The sequence below is a fragment of the Molothrus aeneus genome, chromosome 8, assembly GCF_037042795.1.
Source record: "Molothrus aeneus isolate 106 chromosome 8, BPBGC_Maene_1.0, whole genome shotgun sequence".
NCBI lineage: Eukaryota > Metazoa > Chordata > Aves > Passeriformes > Icteridae > Molothrus > Molothrus aeneus.
In genome coordinates, this window is record NC_089653.1 from 11,470,921 (window position 1) to 11,492,403 (window position 21,483).

General features: G+C 36.7%; 1 protein-coding gene across 29 annotated transcripts in view; it reads right to left on the reverse strand.

The window, feature by feature from the left end:
* The window catches only part of KCNMA1 (potassium calcium-activated channel subfamily M alpha 1), a 415,621-nt gene that overhangs the window by 80,868 nt on the left and 313,270 nt on the right, over positions 1-21,483 (reverse strand). For 16 of the 29 annotated variants that reach the window (XM_066554091.1, XM_066554112.1, XM_066554086.1 and 13 more), the window contains one exon: positions 16,358-16,531. The exons of the other annotated variants lie outside the window; for them this stretch is intronic. In XM_066554091.1, the coding sequence (XP_066410188.1) occupies positions 16,358-16,531 (174 nt within the window). The remainder of the gene's footprint in view (positions 1-16,357; positions 16,532-21,483) is intronic. 29 annotated transcript variants of the gene reach the window in all.

The window sequence follows — 21,483 nt, forward strand, 5'->3', positions numbered from 1 at the left end:
AAATTTTAGTACTCTCTCATACATTTTTCTTGATTTTTAGTCTTCATTCTCCACTGCCTTTTCAAATTATGATTCACTCTGTAATTGTTTATTCAAGTCATTAAACTGTTATTGGAAAAATGTCAAAGGAAAAGTTAAAAAAAAAAAACAAAGCTTCAGTGGACTTTTTTTTCCTCCCTGTCCATTTAATTGTCCAATAGACTCCTCCACTAAGCCATATCCATACAGAATACTATTTGGATAAAGTTTGTTTTGGGAAAGGGTGAAGAAATGGAGATGTCCCTAAACTGCAGAACTTAAACCAGAACATGGTCTGTTTTCAGGGCAGTCTGTTCTCCAGACAAACATCAAAGTGAAAGGAACTAACTTTGTCTTTTCAGAGTGCACTTTGGAGAATAAGGAATGTCTAAGTGTCTCATTGGTACGGCAAGTGTCAATATGCTGAGTTGAATTTTAAATTATATTACTTCATTATAACAAGCTGTTCTGCTCTTAGCATGGAGGAGGAGCTACAGAAAATGTTACCCCAAGTGTCAGGAAAGAGCTGTTCAGATCCTGTGCTTCCTACTAAGTCACAAGCAGCTATGAACTACGATTTTAGAGCCCCAGCTGCTGTCTGCAGCACAGCAAAGTACAAAAGGACTGCTCAAAGCCACACGGTTGTTAACATTTTAACAGACTACCTGATGACTCCATGGCTACAGGCAGAGGAATGGGAATCTCCTGACTGGGATTTAGTTTTACCACTGATTTTGGGTTACACAGCATTGGGTGGCTCACTTGCAGTCAATTCTGGTTTAAAGGATTTTATTAGTCACAGATCTTGCTAGAATTCAAATGACCAAATGATGTGAAATTGTGGCTGTTAATCTCTAATTTTCTCAGACCTAGTAAGTGTAAGACTGCGATGTTGCTACTGTTGTTTGAAAAGTACATTTTGAATACATTCCATAAAAATATACTGTATTCATATGTGATACTGTTATTACAGTGTTTGGTGGTTTTTTTTTATTAGACATGAAGGTGTGCCTCTAACATTAAATAACTGTAACATCCTTTTTATTTTTGTGTTTCTATTTCCCTTCCTTTAAAAAAAAGTGTCAATTAAAGGGCACTGATTTCCTTATGAGCAGTCCTTTGACAGTTTCCCAAGGTGTGACATGTAAAGCCAAAAGACACATCTTTGGGAGATACTTTAGCAGTAGCAACACAGAGCAAATTATAATATTCCATGCATTGTCACAGACTGTCCTTGTTTCAATGCATAGCAACCCAAATTGTATGGTCCTTTGTCCTATTGCCTCAAAGAAGATTTTGACACCAACTATAAGGGACACAGAGGAAGAAGTTGTGACACTAGCAAGGGCACACTGTAGTTATGCAGTTCTGCTAAACTGCAGAAGGAATCTATCTTGTTTTTACAAAGTTAAGGAAGTTTCCCCTTTGTGACTAAAAACACAATCTGATCAGTCACTGCAGAAAACGGTGAAGTTGTACTTGTGGACAAAAAGTAAGCTACTATTAAAAAAAGAAAAATCTAAATTTGAAAGGCTACTCATCATTGTGCCTACGATCTCTTTACTGTTTATACTCCCCCTGCTCCAATAAATTCAAAGAAAAATATACAATGCCTTGAAGTAACTATGAGTAAAAGTAAGGACAGGAGTCCTTGGTGATTGCTCTACTCCTTGGGATTAGAAATGTTATATTTACAGCATAGATTTTGTTTGTCAGGCAGAGTATTTCAGTGCACAGGAAAGCGATATTTCCATGCCTTTGGAGCAGGACTCCACAAATTCCAGCTCAGTCTTGCTGCAACTGTTTCCTTCCTGTGAATATTGGAAAGTGTAGATTTCATCCTGCAGAAATCTAATTAGAATTATCACTTCTCTTTTCCATTAAGAAGTGCCAACTTACCTTAACATCTTAAAAATAGATATTTCCAGTAATTTCAATCTACATATTCTAAAGTTTTAAATTGAAATAAAATTTTATCTACCTTGCTCATTACAAAAGACAATCTAGGTCCCTGCCAATACCACAGTGAAGTGAAGATTTTCCTAAGCTTATAAATCCAAGAGATTGTATTCTTAAATTCTACGATTTTATGTATTTTTTTTCAATTCTTCCTCTGCTTCCCCATGAGTCGCCTTACTTTTGAAAACACGCTTGAGACGATCTGGCTGAGGTTGTTTCTATTTTTAACTAGGTGGTTAATATGCGACTGATAAATTGGGGTTTTCTTCCTATTTTTTACTTAGTAAAATTTGATACCATTAAACTTCTTTTGGCTTGTGTTTATCTTTGAAAAAAAGGGTGTAGAAATGTCTGTGTCTCTGAACAAAAAGAACTGAAATATTAACATTCAACTCTGGCTTTCTTATCATTGTTCAGTTTTCACCCACATCAGTGGAAGAACTTCCATTTACTAAATTTTCATAGAATCAGGCTCAGTGATCCTCAATACTCTTTCAGACTTAGCTGTAGCATTCCTCTGGGATGGAGGTCTTCACACTCCTGTTATTTGTGTGGCCATCATATAATTTCCTATGTAAAGTATAAAATGCTGAGCCTATTTACATAGACACTGGTTCTAGAGACAAGTGCTTACACTGCACACACCTCTATGGCAAAAAACTGTATACCATTTAAAAGAGCCACCTGAAATATTTTTTTTGCAAAATTGTTTCCTCAGCAAAGCAATTCATAATGAAGTTCTTGCAGGCTCCTCAGCCACTACTGATTTCTAAGCCAGCACCACCACCTGCTGGTTACAGGGAGTTTCAAGACCCAGTGCTGTTCTCCTGTCTCCAAATCCATGCATAAATATAGTGCAGTATTTCTCAGCTCTTCTCATACATAGAAATGTTGTTACCAGAGGAGATTTTTAGCAGATTGGTTGCAGTTTAACAATACTCTATTAGCTGAATTATGGCTTTCATAAAAGTAGGAAATGTTAACAAAGAAATTGTTTTATGCAAAGTACTGTAAGTCACAGGGTAAACATTAGAATTAATCAAATAGATTGAACCTGTAGTATTAAAAGGCTATTGTCACATAGGCAGGTTTTATTACTTACAGATACGCAGGTAAATACTCTTTATAACACTAAGAAATGAGTATTTTTTTTCCTAAGTGATCCCTACTTTAGTGAATTCCACAATGTACTTCATTCTTTTGAAGCTTTTTTCTTGCTTTTAACAAATGCATCTAAAAGACAAATTCTACTTGTTAAATATATTAATAAAAAAAACAACCGAGATAGAAATAACTAAGATTAAATCTACAAAACAATAGCAAAAGTAGTGATAGCAAAAATGGAGATGAAATACAATCAATTGCTATGGAAATTTAGGGCAGTACAGTACATAATTTCTAGGTAAACACTGGCCAAAAAAAAAGAAAAAAAAAAAAAAGGAAATAAAACAGCAACAGTAACAACAAAAAACTCCAAAACTCATACCTCTGCAATAAGCTCAAAGCAGCCTGGCCAAAATTGATTGCTATGGGAAGCAAGAGCTGGCAATCCACCCCATATGGGTAGAAAATAAAGCATAAGCTAAGAAATCTAATGCTTACAATTAATAACAATGTTACTAACATCATAATTTTGATTTCTCATAGAAGGAATACTCGAAACGATGGATGTATACAGAAAGGATCATATTTTGCAAACACAACTTGAATAGGCTCAAAATACCTCCATATAAAATAAAAAAAACACTGTAATGAATTCTCTCAGATAATTTCTCTATTATTAAAAAACCTACTTTACTGATAAGATTGAATCTTCTGCAGCAACTAGAGTTCAGCACTTTTGAAATACTGTGAGAGGGGAAAGTATGCCATCTCACATTCATTTCATTTAAGACCAACTATAATGGCATAAAATTACATAGGCTAGCAACAGAGAAAAAAATACTGAATCTACCCAACTAATCTGATATTAATGTTAAAAAAAAAGAATTACATATGTTTTGTCCTTTTAGTTTTCACTTTGATACTAAAGCTACAGAGAGATGCCAGCCTTGCTTAGCTCATGACAAGGATCAGACACATGACAGCCCATGATGAGGAACAGCTTTAGAAAGAAAATTTCATGAAACCCAACTGCATTGTGCTTGGTACTTCTGGATTCATTAACCAAACCTTGATGAGAATATGGGCATTACCAAAGAAAGAGAAGGGAGCTCAACAGAGCACCCTCACTGTTCTCACACAGTCCAATGAATCAAGAGGAGAGGAAAAAAAGCAATGGACAATTTTGGAGAGGATTGTCAAGGTGTTGAATTAGCAGGTTACTTAGTCGTGTTCTATTGAGCACTTGGTGTGCTCAGCACAAAAATCACTTAAACACTAAGAGTCTAAAATTAAATACAGATGCCATCCCTTTTCAAAGTAAGTATCATGATAAGAAAGAGAGAAGACTGATAAAATTTAAAAAAAGGAATGAAGATTCTGCAGGAAACCACAGAACTGCCAGGATTTCTGTTGTATTATCACACCAACTTCACAATGAACTCTACAATCACCTGGAGCTGAGGAATTCTCTCCAACAAAGAAAAAATTGATATATAAGATTTACAAGTCAGTTACTACCCTAAAAGAAACTATATCAAACACAAATGCCACAGGATGCCAATATATTTGGAAATACTGTTGCTGCCAGATGTTTTGAGAGTCAGATACTGAAAGCATCCAGAAATCCTATGCTCAGGGGACGCTGACAGCTGTCAAGAAAGTCATCTTCCAAAATCAAATTGCTTGGAGCTCTACCTCTGAGGGTTTTATTTTGTCCTGTTTGAGGAGAAAGAAGAGGGCACACAAAAGACTTATATGCTAAGGGCAGGTTAGAACCAAATGCATATTTTGACATATTTTATGTTCCTCGTGGGCAGAACTCAAGGATACTGCTGGGGAACTCTCTGAGACCCAAGGGACAATTTCAGGATGCTTCCTGAGGAGTATGTGAATCTTGAGTATTGAGGCAGAATATACAAACCTAAAGATATGATTCTGGCATGCCCTCAAGCTACAATTTTAAATGCAAAACAAGAATTTTGCTATTTAGCAGCAGAAGTACCAGTAAAGCTGTTAATGAATGAGCTGTAGCGTTCAAAGACTCAATCAGTCAATCAAAAAGACCTTTTAAGTTTGATCAGCCACTAGACATGCTAACACTAGAAATCCTGAATCCAAAAACAGAGTAGGCACTTTAATGAAGTAGGAGGTAGTATTCTCAGGGATTATTCAGAAAAAACAGAAAGACAGAAAGTTCTCCACAGATCATGCTCTAATGAAAACTACATGTGCTAGTGGTAACAGGGGTGATCTGAAACAAAAATTTAACTAATCCTATACTTGAAAGAGGCAAATTCAGGTGTAGGTAGTTCTAAGAATGCCATAACCTTTATGATAATGGCATACTGAAGTGCAGATAGAGAACAGAATTCATACTTCATAAATTACCATGCAGGAAGATCTGGTGTCAGCAAGTTAGAAGAACATCAATCCCTGCTCTTACAGAATTTCACACTGATGTAAGATGAGCCAAGTCCAGACTGTGTGATTGGATTCTTGGCTTGTCTTCCCTGGCACTGCAACTTGTTTGTTCATCTACTCCTCTTCCAAACATAACCAAGGGCTTCTGCTGAGTCATGTAACTCTCTGAACTGTAAGATGCCTGCACATTGGACTCCTTGTATGGAAGGATCCTGTCAAATAGTGAGGATCACATTACTGACTCCAGGCTCTGCAATCTTTGCACTATGATTACCATTACAAGAGCTCTGCTGAGACTGACATCTGTCCCAGCCCTACTGTCTTCTCATTTTTCTCCTATTTCTGAATGAAGAAATAAGTAAGGTATATCTTGTTACTCAGGGCAAGGAGACTCTTGAACACAAGTAATCAAAACATATTTAAATAAATTCTTCATATATGTATTTATCTATTTATTTGTTTTTCCTTGAGTAACTTTCCTGTAGAACACAAGTTTTGGTGGAAAAAAAATCCATCTTTTAAGAACTATTGAAAAATTTAGATCTTTCTAAAAAAAAGAAAACTGATTGAAATGGAAACAGATTTAATTCTCTGCAGAATTTTGTTCATAAAATGAAACAAAAATTACACTTTCATGTCTCATTTTTCACAAGACGTAATTTGTCAAAAGTTAAAATTTAATGTCAGTAGAACTCAAAATGTGCAACCTCACACAACAGGGTAAATACTTTTTTCTGTGGAACACCAAAAGCAGTTACTAGCATCCAAGAGTTTGTAAACTATGTTTTACTTATTGGAAAGCTTATTTGCTTTGTTCAGAACCAAGTAAAAAACAATGTTTCTTGTCAAAAACAAGATACAAAAATTGTTAAGAGTCCATTATTGATGAGAAATATTAGCATGTCATCTGAATATTTGCGAAACATGTCTCATATGTTGGAAAGGACAGTATGTAGTGCAAGCCAGAAAAGTACACCCTGTTCTATTCAGCAGTGCATCTCACTTTTTCTCATCCTTCTGCTGTCTCATTGTGTGAATTATAGTCATTTCCATACCCTGCAATTCTAAATAAATACTGTATCACTCCCTTGCTGCCACCCATCTTGTGACTGACTGATCACAGAGAACCTAGCAGTCCTTGCATCTTCTGGTAGATCAGGAATAATTCTAATAGAGCTAAAGCATGAATACAAGGAAACAAATAATCTTTGGACAAATGTCTGCTAATGAAATATGCTATCAGTTTGCACCTATGGATTCACCACATATTGCTCACAGAACAGGGATAAGCATCATCTCTACATTAGGCTCAAAAAGTGCAATTGTTTTTATTCTCTTCAAGAAGAATCTTTGTCATATCAGCCAATAAAACTTTACTAGCTAGGCAAATATTTATCTTGACTTACAAATTACTGTCTGTGTCAAGCTGCTATTTTTACTTAATGACCAATCCCACATGGGATCATCTAAGTATGACAGAAGCAGGGCTGTCATAATAACTATGTCCATTGTTAGATGGCACACCTGACGGTTCCTTCTGGCAAGTTTGCTCAAAAAGAGAGCCTCCATTTCCTGCTGCCAGTCTTCCTTCATAGCATAGGGTGATGTAAAATCTCTCTCCATATTATCAGACATGCTGTGTCAGGGAACATACAGCACCATGAAGTGAGAGTGAAGATAATGTCAGGAACATGGGAATGGAGAAAGGAACATGCACAGTGCAAGCAAAATCTTTTATGCGAGAACGAACAAAGGAAATTGCAGGACAAAGATCAAAGATGCTATAATGAATTTTTGGTTTTCCTTCAGCAGTTCCTCAAAGTAAACAAGGTCTGCATTCCAATTAAAGTTCAAAAGCAGCTGAAAACTTCAGATTATTTTAAAAATATGGCAGCAGAGATACTTCTCTGCTGATGCAGATAAACTCAAGTTACTCCTGCCCTCTCATATAGTATACCCTTTCTAAACCTCCCTAAAATAGACAGCCCTAAGGCAGTTATGGTAATTTCCCCACACCTTCTTTCTGTCTTGTACCCCATTTCACTCTTCTCTTGTTCTTGCTGTGTGCATCTACATTCTTAAGCAAAGATCATAAAATCAGAAAATTGGCCCCTGAAGGGGAATACCTATGTCAAAACAACATTTAGACTTATATTTAGGTCTTCAAAATGTAGATCTCAAAGCACTTCTCAGCAGAAAATGTAATATAGTATAATAGATTGAGAATACGGTATTTTCATTTTCTGAAGGGAAGAACTATAGTCACATAGTAAGTCAGTGGCACAGTCAAGATTGGGATCTTTGCCTAGCAGCACTTTTGTTTCCCATTTTTGCCTAGGTAAAATTTCCAGTCAAACTAAAATGCACACAGGAGTGTTTGACCAGATAACACCGGACACATCTTACACACTAATAATGCTTTCTCCACCCTTCCTTTTGAGAATAATTGTACTGTGCTAACAAGTCTGATCAGTATCAGTGAAGCATGTCTGTGTGAGGTAGCACACATTATGCTTCCTAAAATCTTTGATAATAAGTGAATCACAGAATTACAGCATTCAATATTAAGTAAAGTATCATAAGGAAAGATATATTAAAATATTATAAACATATTATTAAAAAATGCTAAAAGAAGATGGTGAATAGTCTCAAAGAGTGAAAGGATGACTGAACTTTAATCTATTATAAAGTATATTATCAACATAGTTAAGAATTTACATACTGAAATAAATGTATTTATGATTTCTTAAAAATAAATTAAGACTTTTCCTCCTATGTTCTGTCCAACCCCCTCCTGTCTACTATAACCCCAATCAAAGCAATAGTACAGCATGGGCACTTGTGTTGTGGCACTTCAAGAGCCTCATATGGAGTTATATGAAAACAATCTCCTCTTTTCATGTAGAACATAAATAATTCATGAGGTTGTGTTTCCTGGAATACACAAATACCTCAGAAGGTTCTAGGTACTCAGTAGAAAACACAAAGACCCAGAAAAATTGTCCTGTAAGTTGCTTCTGACTTTCAGACTGGGAGCTGATCCACTCTGCTGGAGCCACACTGACCTTGGTAAAATCTGAAGATCTCCTGTTCTAATTCAACAGATTTTCCTAGCCCAAGTAAGAAATAGGTTGGCTGCCCCTGCTTTTGGTTCTAGAAGTATGGAACTTATATTAGTCACTCATATTAGTGACTACTAATGTCACTGCAACCTGATTACAGGTATGCACATATTAAATATGCTAGGGGTCCCATGGAATAATCAGATGATGGTTCCACTGTGTTTGATGTTTTCCATATTTCTCCTGTTTTTATATCAAAATGCATCAAAAGAAAAAACACTGCCATACATAAAGCAAAGGCTTTCATTCTAGGGGATTTTATACTAAACTGCATTCCACTTTATATGTTGAAACAGTATTTTGGTCTGTTGTATACTTCAATGAGCACCTCCTTCTATTTACTACAATACCTTCAGATTACATAAAATGTGTAAGATATAAGCCAGAGGATTTATTTTTCTCTCAATCTGAGGAGAAATATTCCAAATTGGTGAACACATTTTTTCCTTGAATTATAAAAGGAGACAAAGAATAGGGATATAAAGGAAAATAAATTATAACAAGACTATGAAGTGTACAGGATTTACATATCAATTTTTTTAGTTTTGAAGTAATTGGAAGAGGACATGAATTACATATCAAAGTGTCTATGGCATGAGCATGAGCTGATAGTTTTCTGCTGTTGTTGTTTCAGCATTAATTTGAGACCTTGCCCAATAACATCCACACAAACTAGCTAAGAGTCAAAATAGCAATCAATTTGGGGGACCTATCCTGAAAAATGGTACTAACAACTTCCCAGCATCAATGAGCTTCTCAATTCTACAGCTGTTTTAAAAAGCTTCCTCCCAAAGGCACATTTAGAAGTAAATTAAATGCAACTTTGACTTAATTAACGTTTTAAATGATAATGAATACAATGTAGATTCATAGAAGGCATTTACATTGCGCTATAAAACTGATAAAAATTTAATAACTCTTTGTTAATAAGTTATGTCTCTCCAGACCCATAAAGCCTAAGGCAGTCAATGCTGTAGTCTAGGGTCTAATCCAGGTTCCTAATGCAGGTGGTATAAGGAGGCAGGAGACTGACTTGACACTTGACATTTGCTCTAAGCCTGCTCTGGATCAAGCCACTGCTTGTTCATAAATACTTTACTTCATATAGTAAAGGTCAGAATTTGGGCTCAAGGCAGGGCTATGACAGAAATGCTCAAGCTGAAACCGAGCCAGCTCTGGCATCTGTCGCTTGAAATAGCTGGAAAGCAGCAGAGAAGGAGACCTAACTGGCCAGCATCTGTCCCACACCAAGGAGGTAACAGGAAGAATCTGCTGCCTGGTGGTAAGAAACTGTCATGGTGAGTTTCGTGACAACCAGCCACACTCAGGAACTAAAAATGCAAACATAATTTCCATGTCACCTTGCATAAGGCCCTCTGCTAAATTCACTCCACAGGATGCAGACAGCATCTTTCCTAGCTTGTACCCATAAAAGCAAACCACTCACCAGTCCCTTCCTGTGACCCTGGCAAGAATCACTACTCAACATAAAGGCCTAAAGAAATTAAAAGCAGACTCTTTGATCTTTCCTTCCCCCACTATCCCAATTTTTCAAAGGTTTCAATGCTAAACTTAGCAGTGCCTCCAACCCATGATGATGTGAGAGTTCATCTCCTTGTTACAGACATCACAAATTGGGCAGAGCTTACTCTCATCAGCACAGGGGTATATGCTGCATCACAAAACTCACCTGGAATAGTGCATGCCTCATTATTTATATTATCTAGCAATGAGCCAGGCTGTCTCATTTTTACCATTCTACCTTCTGAAAACAGCTTAGTTTGGAGGGTTCTGGGTTTTTTCCTACTACAGCATTTCTACATCTCAGTACTCACCTATATGCTCAGACTATGCCCAAAAGAAGCTTAAATAATTTAGCAGCACTCAGATTCTATTAAAATATAGAACAATAAAAGATTCATTTTTTGTCTTAGAGCATAAATACACAGTTCAAGTCACCTATTGCAAAATCCCTATTGTTTCCTATCACTTTTCCCCTTTTGCAATTAATGTTGTCTCTTCAGTGTTTGAAAAGGAAATACAGAAGTCACAGTGCACTCATATATGTGAAGAAAGTGATAGAATAGATTCTTGGAGTCTCATGAGGCCATTTACCAGCCCATTCTGGTCACTGTTTCTATGTCACTATCACCAATACAGAGCAAGGTACAGTTGGATCAAGGAGGGGATCACTTCCTTGAGGAGCGCTGGACATCGGAGGGCAAGAAAGGCACACAAAGGGCTGGCTCAGTGAAACCACTGTTCCAGCAAGCAGTTCTTGAATGCTAGTTAAAACTGTGATTGCATTTATTGAGTCAATTCATCCCATCTTCTTTAGTGAAACACTTGAATGCATCTTTGGTTCTATGGGCTTTAAAACCCCACTGTCCAGTTTTAGCAATACCAGCTTTCTCAACAGTGGTTCATTCTCAGAAGATGGCTAAGGAAGGTGATTCCCCTCATGCCCCAGTAACAACTGTTAAGATGTATATGCTTGATTTCTTTTTCAGTTGTACTGGACTTGTATCTTAATGAGTTGTCTAAAATAGTGTTATTTCTTACAAACTGGCAACTAAAATAAACACAGGTACCCATTTTTACATTATTTTCATTATTTTGAAAGGAAAAACACAGTCTTGTAAAGTTATTTTGAAGAAACATCAGGAATACAACAGTGAATGCATGGAAACCAATCTAACTGAAGTAAAAATCTGTCACCCTAAAAAGGACAGTATCTGGAACTGGTTTTACCAGTTCAGTATTTCACACACAGTTCCTTTCTTGGGGTTATTATTTATATTCTCTCTGCCTTTGAATTACCAAGAATTTATCTGGCACTATGTCTCATTCTAATGTTCCATTTTCATTAATCTCACAAAAAAAAAAAAAAAAAAGTTAGCCTATACAACAATTGTCCAGTACACAGAGATGGGGTCATTCCATAAGAAGTAAGCTGTAAAAACCACAACAATCTGTTTATAATAATTTGTTTAGGACCTTATGCCATTCAGAAAGGAGACCATCTGTCTTGCCCAATTGTTTTTATTTCCAAGACCCAGTTGCCTATTTATTCCCTCAATCTCATATTCTTCCTCAAAACATTAAAAGCATATTATTGGGTTTTTGTGCAGGACAAAGATGAGACAGTGTGACCACACAGAGGTCAGTAGGTTGTATAGAAGAGAAAGGATTTATGCAGCACATGCAAAACTAAGATTTCCAAGCAAACAGACCCACTTCTGTCCTGTGGCCACTGCAGAAGTCTCACAGCTCAGAAAAGGTGTGTAGAGGGAGAGAGCAGTGGTACTACCCCAGAGTAGTAATCAGAGCATTATAAATACAATGTAAATGTGATGATATTCATAGCTGGATGAACATTTCATAGTCTCTAGCTACCACAAGGTGGTTTACACATCCTGTGAAAGGAAACCCATTGTTGCTAAAGGGTGAACAGAAAATTCTAGCACTTAAAGTTGTCTCCTGAGAGGTCACATACCTGCCCTTCCTGCACCTCTGCTCATGCATGACAGCTACTTATCTTCTCTTGGCTACTACAGCAGGACTAGAGAAGTAATAGGTTAGAAAAGCAGAGGACACATCCTCTGCAGAAAGCAAAGGATGCTCTCTCGCATTCTAGGAGAAATAGAATATGCTGGCTTTTCAGCCAGTATTTCAAGAACCTTGGACTTAATAATTGTCAACCCATTTAGAAAAGCCCAAGCATATTTATACAACTGATGAATTTTAGATACACTGACTCATGCCTGTTACGTATCTATCTCTCTGGATAAATCAGTGAGTTATATGTCATTTCAACTCTCAGTATAGAATCTGGCTTTTTCAGCTGTAAAGACACACAGGCAGGGTCTGAAGTAACAGGTCAATGAAGAAGCTGGAGCTTATCTTGGCCTTACTTGCTAAGGTCCGTCCCATCACCAGTTATAGTTTCAGCACAGTTTACCAACCTTGGTACCCAAAATGTTCACCTTGCAGAATGTGATTTTTGGTCCTTTGAGAAACATTCAGCAGCTAACTTGTTTGTACAGAATAAAACATGTGCTAACACTAGAAGATTATATGGAATATATGGCTTTAAACTTGGTCTGGCACAGAGGGAGATACATGCTTTCCATCTTTCAAAAGTTACACTTTTTCCAACTTTTCTTACCATGGTCTTTCCATGTAAGATATCTAAGAGCCTGGGCTGAACTCTAAATTCAAAATGTAGCAATAACTATTCTTTTCTTTTGTCTCCAGATATCCTTTATATTCACCAAAGCAAAAGTCTTCCCATAAAGCTTCTCAGAACTACCAGAGCATGCCAAAGCACGTTTTCTTACAAGTTCAATTAGATACGTCTGGGCCTAATATCAAGAATATCCTTGAAAATTTAGTTTCCCATGGCAGTGGGTGCAGCAACAACTTTAGGAAAGGTTTCCTTTAGGAACATGAACTTTTCATGTTCCTGAGAAGCACAGCCATATGGTGATGGAGAAACACAGAAAATAAATGGTTCAGGTTAAGATTCTGTCTGTATCAATTAATCATTTGAATGGCACCCCCCAAGACTTGGCACAGACCTAAGCAGAAACATCACACTTGCTAATAACATAATTTCAATGCATAAACCACCCCAGGTTTTTCAGTGGCTAAATGCTTCTCTTCACTCTGACTTGAGTCTCCAATGCAAGAAGTATTTGGACCATTTGCTATTCATGTAGCAATCCACCAAATACAGCTAAACCCGTAAAAATGTAGATACAAAAAAAAAAAAAAGACTTAAAATTCTCTTTCCTTACATTTAGAAAAACTATCAGTATATTTTTCCAGAAAACAGCCTATAAACTCAAAAGCTCTTTTAATGTAATTATACCTAATCATAATACCAATTTTCATTTGCTGAAAGTAGAAACAATATAATAACAGAGACACCCATTCACAGTGGAAAATACACTGCAAGTGTTACTTTCTCTGCAGATTATACAATTAGAAAATTAAATCCTGTGTACACCACAGAATATGTAAATTGACATCTTCTACTCAACATCCGATTTTTAGAAACAGCATTAATTCCTACAAAAACCACTCATTGTTTCAAGAAGCTCCATACAATGGTCTGTGATTTTATTTACCTTGGAAAAAAAAGCCCGCTTTTATAATCAAAAGTTAAAAAAAAAAGGAAAGAAAGAAGTACATTAAGCAATTGTAGAAGCAGACCAACTCAACTGGGGCACCACGACCAAAGCAAGCCCTGTAATAGTATAATGACCTTTAATGAGTGTCTGGGGAAACAATACAGTCATAGCATAAAAGACAAAGGGCAAAACCCATCATGGCTCCACTGACACTAATTTAAAATGATTTTCAGAACAACTAAAGAATGTAAGAGAGGTAATCTGATCCACCAATCTGACCTCACTTTGATTCTGGGGCCCTGCTGCTGCCATTTCTAATTGTCAAACACTCTACATTTCACATCTGCTCATATTTAATGAAAAGCTGACTCTCCCCACCATTCTCTGAGCTAACTAGCTCTGTCAAGATGGGCATCGTCCGACCCCTGTGCACTGCAAAGAAAACGCACTGATTTCTATTGAAGCCCTGCCAGTGCAACGTTGCGTGCATATATATATTTTAATTGGAAAAGAAAGGCTTATGCTGCTTTGCAAAGAGTGTGAATTGGTATTGATTTTTGTACTTATTATTAACAGTCAAAGGTGACTAGCCTCACAAGGGGAAGACTGAGATCTCTTTTGATTTGAAGGAGTGATGAAGGGGGGAAAAGGCCCATGAAGGATAGGATGCTAAAAATCCTCAAAGCTGTCAATATCACTTATCCTTCAAAATATAACATAGCTCTAACATGTTTCCCAAAAAGCTCTGGCTTTTGTTGGAAATAATACCATTATTGTGGAGGGTTTTGGCTCAGCAGGCAACACAATCAAAAATGTTTACTTTATCTGCCTCTGTAGAGTCTTAAGTGGACCTGAAAGCTATGGTAAACCTACAAATTAGTTTTTCTTTCCTTGCCAAACAGTGCTAATGGCAGAAATTTTATCCACTTGCAGGGGACATATTAATTTATCCTAATCTGGTTGCTGTTAACACCAATGCCAGGGCCCAGCCACAAACTCTCTGTACCAGTCTGTACTCTACAAACTCTACCAGGCACGGTGTTACTGAGGCTGTTACACTGTACAAAAAACTGCCTGCAGCAATTCTCAACACAGGAAGGTTTCTTGTTTGCTTTTCTTAACAAAGTATGCTTTACTACATTTTACCCTGATAAAATTCTCGTTAAAGGATAAAACTGTTTTTATCCTAGTTTTAAGTCCTGTGATTTACAACAGGACTTAAAACTAGGAACCATCCACCTTATGGTGATACATGAGTTGCAAGCAAGGAGATTGCTAGGATGTTCAGAGTGCTTATACACAGAGAGAGATGATTTTGGTAAAATCTCCAAGAAATCCTATGAGAATATTTTTAATTAATGTGGTCTTCAGACAAAAGAAAGGTAACAATTATAGAATTTTTATATTTGTGACTGGAAAAATAGTTCATAAGTCAAAATAGTTAAAGCAAAATCATTCAGCACTTGGGCTACGTACTGCAATATGGTACCAAAAGACAACCAGGTGCATAATCCAAAATCTACATTAGTCTTCACAGCAGAAGGCACTTTTGTCCAAAATGACTTGCCTTGGAAAATGGACATGCTTCCTGATCAAAACTCCAATCTATTCTCATAGCTGTAGCTGGATAAGTTTATAGCTTTCCTTTGCCATTTGGGTAGGGAAAGGAAAACAGCTCCTGTCCCAAGACATAGTTTTGCCTGTTAAGAATGACTAAAGAGGACAAGAAAATGAAACAAACAAACACACAAAAAACCATTTAACAATCTTCCTCAGTTGATGACATCACACTGATAATCCAAGCTTTGGAATCCCTACAGCTTGTCCGAAGAATTAATGGCCATGCAGAATTGTTCTAGGTTCTCTGTCTTTTCACTCTCAACCCTGATCTTTCAAAAGAGCTTCCAGGGCACATTCCAGAATGTTACTGTCCTATGGAACAGACACTACATTAAATTTCAAAACATTTGTACCAGGGATTTGCACCAACCTAGTTTTTCTAAAAAGGCGCTACAAAAAGTACAACCGATTTTACAAAAAGTACAAACACTTCCGTGGTTTCTGTATTAGATGGAAGATCTTGCTTTACTGAGAATGAAGAGTTACAAACAAAACTAAAGGCAAAAGTAGCAGCATAGAATAGAATTCGAGCTACTATGTTGTATCCTGTATATTTATTCACTGCCCATTGTATGATGCTTTAGTGCCAATATTATTAAAGGTACCCACTTGGCACCAGTCACAGATTTAGACAAAGGTCTGGTCCTCCACCAAAGCACTTATTGCTTAATTAATACAATTTGTATTGTATGAATTAAATAGAAAAGATGTCACCATACTGCACTACTAAGATCCTGAAGGCTATTGCAAGAGGATGCTTCATAAAGAGCACACAAAGCAAAATAATGATTTACATTTTTTTGCATTAAAAATAAAAACAGAAATATAAATACAGAGCTGTGATCAAATTTGGGGTTGATTTTTTGAAAAAGCATCAGCCCACTAAAAACTCACAGAACTACAATGCACGACACAAGACAGGGATGATACCACAGACACCACAAACATGGAACAGCATGTGTTGGTGTTAAAACTTACAGGCACGTAAACTGGTGGAGCAATCATTAACAGAGACAGAAGAAAGTGGGAAGGCTCTCTCAAGGGTGTCCATGTTACTATGTACACTGCCTGACATGCAAGAGCAGTCACGCTCAGAGCGTCCGCAATCAAAACAACATGCCAGTCTCATTCTCTTGTAGATGGACATCTTGGCTATAACCATGTGTTGGATGGGAGGAGAGGAAGAGCAGCAGGTTAATGGCAAGGTTATATATATAACAAGGCAGCTGGAAGGTAATTTAAGGGATTTAATACAGGCCTTAGTTAATGTTAACAGTCTTGACCCAGGAAAAAAAAATGCAATGAGATTATTGATAACACTTTGGTTGTACATTAAAAGTAGGGCAAAAGATTAATTGCTCTTTATTTCTGTTCAGTCTTAGAGGGTGACCGCAGTCATGGGGAAAAATTACTGTTTACAGTCAAGTGTTTGGATCAAAATAGAACACAGTAAAAGCACAGAATAATAAGAATATGCTTTTCCCTTGGCACAATTAATAACACTGGATTAAAATGAAAACAAAAGTTGCTAGTCCATTAGGTACTTTGGCCTATCCTGTTTCCTGAAAAAATCAGAGATTTCTTCATATATAAATATATGTATGTATGTATACACACACAGAAACACACATACAAATAAATTCTTACATACACACACTCATACACACGTATGCATTATACATACACACATATATATAAAAATATATTTATTCTTAAATGTATTATAATATTTTTTCTGTATTAAACTGTGCCAAGGAACACCTTTACTGCAATCAATTATACATTAATAAAGAATTACAAGATATTAATAAAATTTTCCAAAAAATTAATTTTTCTTACATTTTATCTTCAGGAATTCAAATTAACTCTTGACAGAATACCAAAATTTGCCCATATAGGAGACAAAACTAAAAATGGTAAATATGCTCGACATTAAGTTCAGTTCACAAATAAGGCATCACCAAAAGCACACAGAGCATTGGTCCACTGAAACATGCTGAGCCAATCATTGGCATGGTTTCTGCTCTGGATTCAAAAGTCAGTCAAGAGGCGTTAGGTCCAAAACAAGTGCCAGGTCAGACAGAACATCTTTATCTTTCAGTCATCTGAATGTCCTTGTTATGTATTCCTAGAAATATAGAGCATCCTATTTTATAAATGCATGTATAATTACCATCCTGGAATTTTGTATGTTATCAGAATCAGGTATGTTTACCTCTCAAGGAATCCAAAGGCCATTTAGATTGTTTCACATGCTGCACTGAACCAACTTTTGGTAATGGTTTAGATTGAACTGACTCAATTATACTAAAAACAAAACAACACTGACAGGCAAAAACAAAACCTTAAAAGCAAAGGCAGAAAAAAGGTAATGTTTCTCTGGCCTGTACCTTCAGTTTAGGATGTCTTTTTTTGCATTATGGTAATGACATGAAATTTAAAAGAATTTTTTTTTCCAGTTTCTTAATCCCACAGTCACCAGGAAAGAGGGATTGAAATCACTCAGATGGGTCAAGTCCTGTTCTAAGGCCTTGATGGCTTGCCATACAGTATACTTGTCAAGCAAGGGTAACATTATGATTGTGGAAAACAGGCATTGAGGGAGATGAATGAGTGATCTCTTCAGCAGCGACCCCATTCCTCTAAAACTTTGCTCACATGACTAATGCCATGTTCTTTTAGCATCCTAGTAGAGTTATCTTACAGCTGTTCAGAAATTCATCATGCAGCATCAGGCTTGTTCATTGCATAGTACATCATTCCTCAGAGCTTGGCTTTTAGTAAGAAGGTTTCCACGGCAGCTTTAATGCATACACATTCAAACTACACAGAAAATTCAAAACAGCATTTTCCCGTGTTTTCCCTCTAACTCTTCCCAACACATTCTTTAAAGTTGAAAAGTTGGACAGTAAAAGAAAAGTGAAATAGGTTACCAAAAGTGTAACAGTCTTTCCAGTATGCCTACTTTCTTATTTTTTAAGGAAATTAAAGAAAAATAAAGGGTATTTGTGAGACACACTGACAGTAGGTGAGGTTAAAAAAGCAGGCCCATTTTGCTGTAATTATAGCTGTTTTGAAGGACTTTTTCTAATCAAATGCTGTAGCAAAACACACTGCTCAGAAATTCCCAACTGCTACGTCATTGGTTAGTAACAGTCCCTGGTTCTCATTTACTTCTGGCCATATCTTGTCAACAGTCAATAATAGGATAGGACAAATTTATGGAAATTAAAAAGAAATCATCCTTAAGGGCAAAGAAGGCTAGGAAGGAAAACTTTTTGTACCATTTTCATCAGACTTAAACCAATAAAGTTGGAAATTTAAGGCCTTCTCTTCAATAGGGGAAGGACATGATGGCGTTTCTCAAAAGCAATACCCTTCAGGGACTGTTTTTAACTATTATTGTCAGTTGTTCTGGAGATCATGCATCACTTGAATATTTCACATCATTAACATGCAGGAAACAGGCCTGGACCTGGAAATATAAGCAGCAGAAAGGACTTGCCACAAGGATTTTAACAAGTATATAAGCAACTGCATATCAGAGCAATAACTTTTGGAAAGAAAACATGCTGTTACTCTTCATTCCTTTTATACAGTCAGTTACATTCACACCAAATACAATACTTATTTCAAATAAAACAAAACACGCATTATTAGTAGGGATGACTAGTGACAAGATCAAAGACAGCACAGAAATGATTTTAAATGGTTCAGCCACACACATACCATTTTCTATAAAACTTCCATAAACATTAACAGAAAATGGGAATCATCAGAGAGACAGGGGGACCTTAAGAACAGCCTCTGTGTGTGTGTGTGTTAAATTTATCTGACACCTGTAGGACCTGCATAAGAATCAACTTATTCCTATTCCTAGCTGTGCTATAAATGTTGAATAGAATTGTAATTTGATACTGGTGAAAACAAAAGTTGGGACATAAAGGAAACTACTTTCCTATTTTCAATTGTGTAATAAATAGGGAAAAAAAAAGAGAAGACAGATCCTTGTACTTTATATGATGACAATCACACAACATTTGTAAAACTAATCAGTAAAAATATCAGGGGAAGTTTTTATGGACATTAAGTTAAGGCTGCTTAAATAATTTACAAAACAAGGCACATATGAACTACTCATTAAGAGCAAAAGGAGAGCAAAGTTTCTTTCAATTGCTTAGAAACTAAATAAATACTTCTAGAAACTTCCAGATGCAATTTTTCTCAGAAGGTAGTAGCCTTCCTTTCTATAAAAGAAAGAATAGCTCCCCAGATGTCTAAGCTTTTCACAAGACCTTACTTCTGATCTCAAAAAGTCAAAAAGTACAGTTAAAATGTGTAGATTGTCTGGATCTGAAGCGTTACTTAGAGTTCACGAACGGTAATGGGAAATATTTCCAGCTGCAAAAATAAGCAAAGGAAACTGCAGATTATTCTCTACCTAAAATGTCAAGGAACAGCTCCTTTAACTTTTTCCTTTTTTTCTTTCTTTAAAGAAAGCAGAACAAAGTATTCCTTCTTCTTTCCTGATTTTTCGTGAGCCCCGGGCTGTGCCCCCTATCCTGGTGCTGCTCCCGGCGCTTTTCCCGGCGCTCAGCGCAGCCAGGGTGGAGCTCCGAGGACATCTAGTGGATCTCTCTCAGGCAGCAGCTGCTCAGAGGCAGGATCGGGAGCCTTCCCTTCCTGACCACCCAATGGTACAAAAAGGTATAAAAAGGTCCCAAGACACTTCAGAATTGAAATGCACACTGTTATTTCAATTCGTCAAGTTCTCATGATCCAAACTGTGAGTGAAAAATCATCAGCATTAAAGGCGACCAGGCTGGAGTGATGGCCTGCCAGCTTAGCATCATGAGACTGACACACAGACAGGACTTCCCCCAGCACAGTTTCAGTTTCCTGAAAAATACAGCAGTACCTTAAACTGTTGGTGAGAATTTATTCACCTTAACGCAACAGGAAAATCTATCTCTCCATTATTTAATTTTTACAAGTCAACTTCAAGACTAGCAAGTGCGCTTGCTCACTCTCTTGCAATTTTTGCCATCAATGACAACTGGTTACTTGTTTGTTCCAATTCACAAAGTGCTGTTCTATGCCAAAACTGAAAAAACAGCAGGAGACCTGAGCGGACAACTTGCCCTATTTTAGTAGATATAAGAATGACTCGGGTTTTGATGTAATAGCACATTTATAGACCAATTCATTTTAATTTTCAAATCTGATCATGACCTTTCCTTCATTACCTTACAGAAGACTCTCCAGCCAGTGCACTCTCAAAGCAAACTACTTTTCTAAACAAACTTAAGCTATTGGGGAAATGGAAAAAAACCAAAGCAAAACTACATGACCTTTTCTTTTCTAGTTCTTTCACCGCATGAAGAACTCTTTACTTATTACCATTTAATGAATTTCTTTAGTTCACAAAGGTCTCAACATAAGAACATATTTTAAATAAATACATTGCTTCAGATAAATCCAGATTACTTCTAGTATTTTGCCTCAAAGTCAATGGGATTCACCATTTCATCTATAGAATTTGTTTTACTGCTGATTCTTATCATGCTGACCAGTTTCACAATCTGCTTTTGCCTGCTGCTTCATCTTTCTGCTGTGTCATTCTATTGGCTAAAAATAGATGTTTGAAGAAATTTCTGTTCTATCCTTGAATATTTTCTTCCACAACAGGATCTCAATCATTCAGTGTAGTTTGCAGGCTCCACAATAAAATAAATAGCAAATAATGATAATGCAGGCCACCATAATTTCAAGAAGGCCAGAACTTTATCAAGAGCATAAATTATTCCTTCATTCTTTGCAAGATCCTACAGTGTGTATAGCTGGGAGGAGGAAAATATCTCAATCCTGATTAAGACCTGAGATGTTTCCACACAATAAATTCAGAATATGTGGTAAAATCTTGAAGTTGCATGTTGAGGCCTCCTTTACTTAGAATAGCTGCAGCTACACAGTAAAGTTACAGCCTCAATATGGCACAGTAATGCTGCACTGCAGCTACTCAATCCCCCTTGCTCTTTGAAAGAACAAGCCCATATAATCCCAACACTGCCCTATAACCAGTGCATTTCTTTGCAGCACTTGTA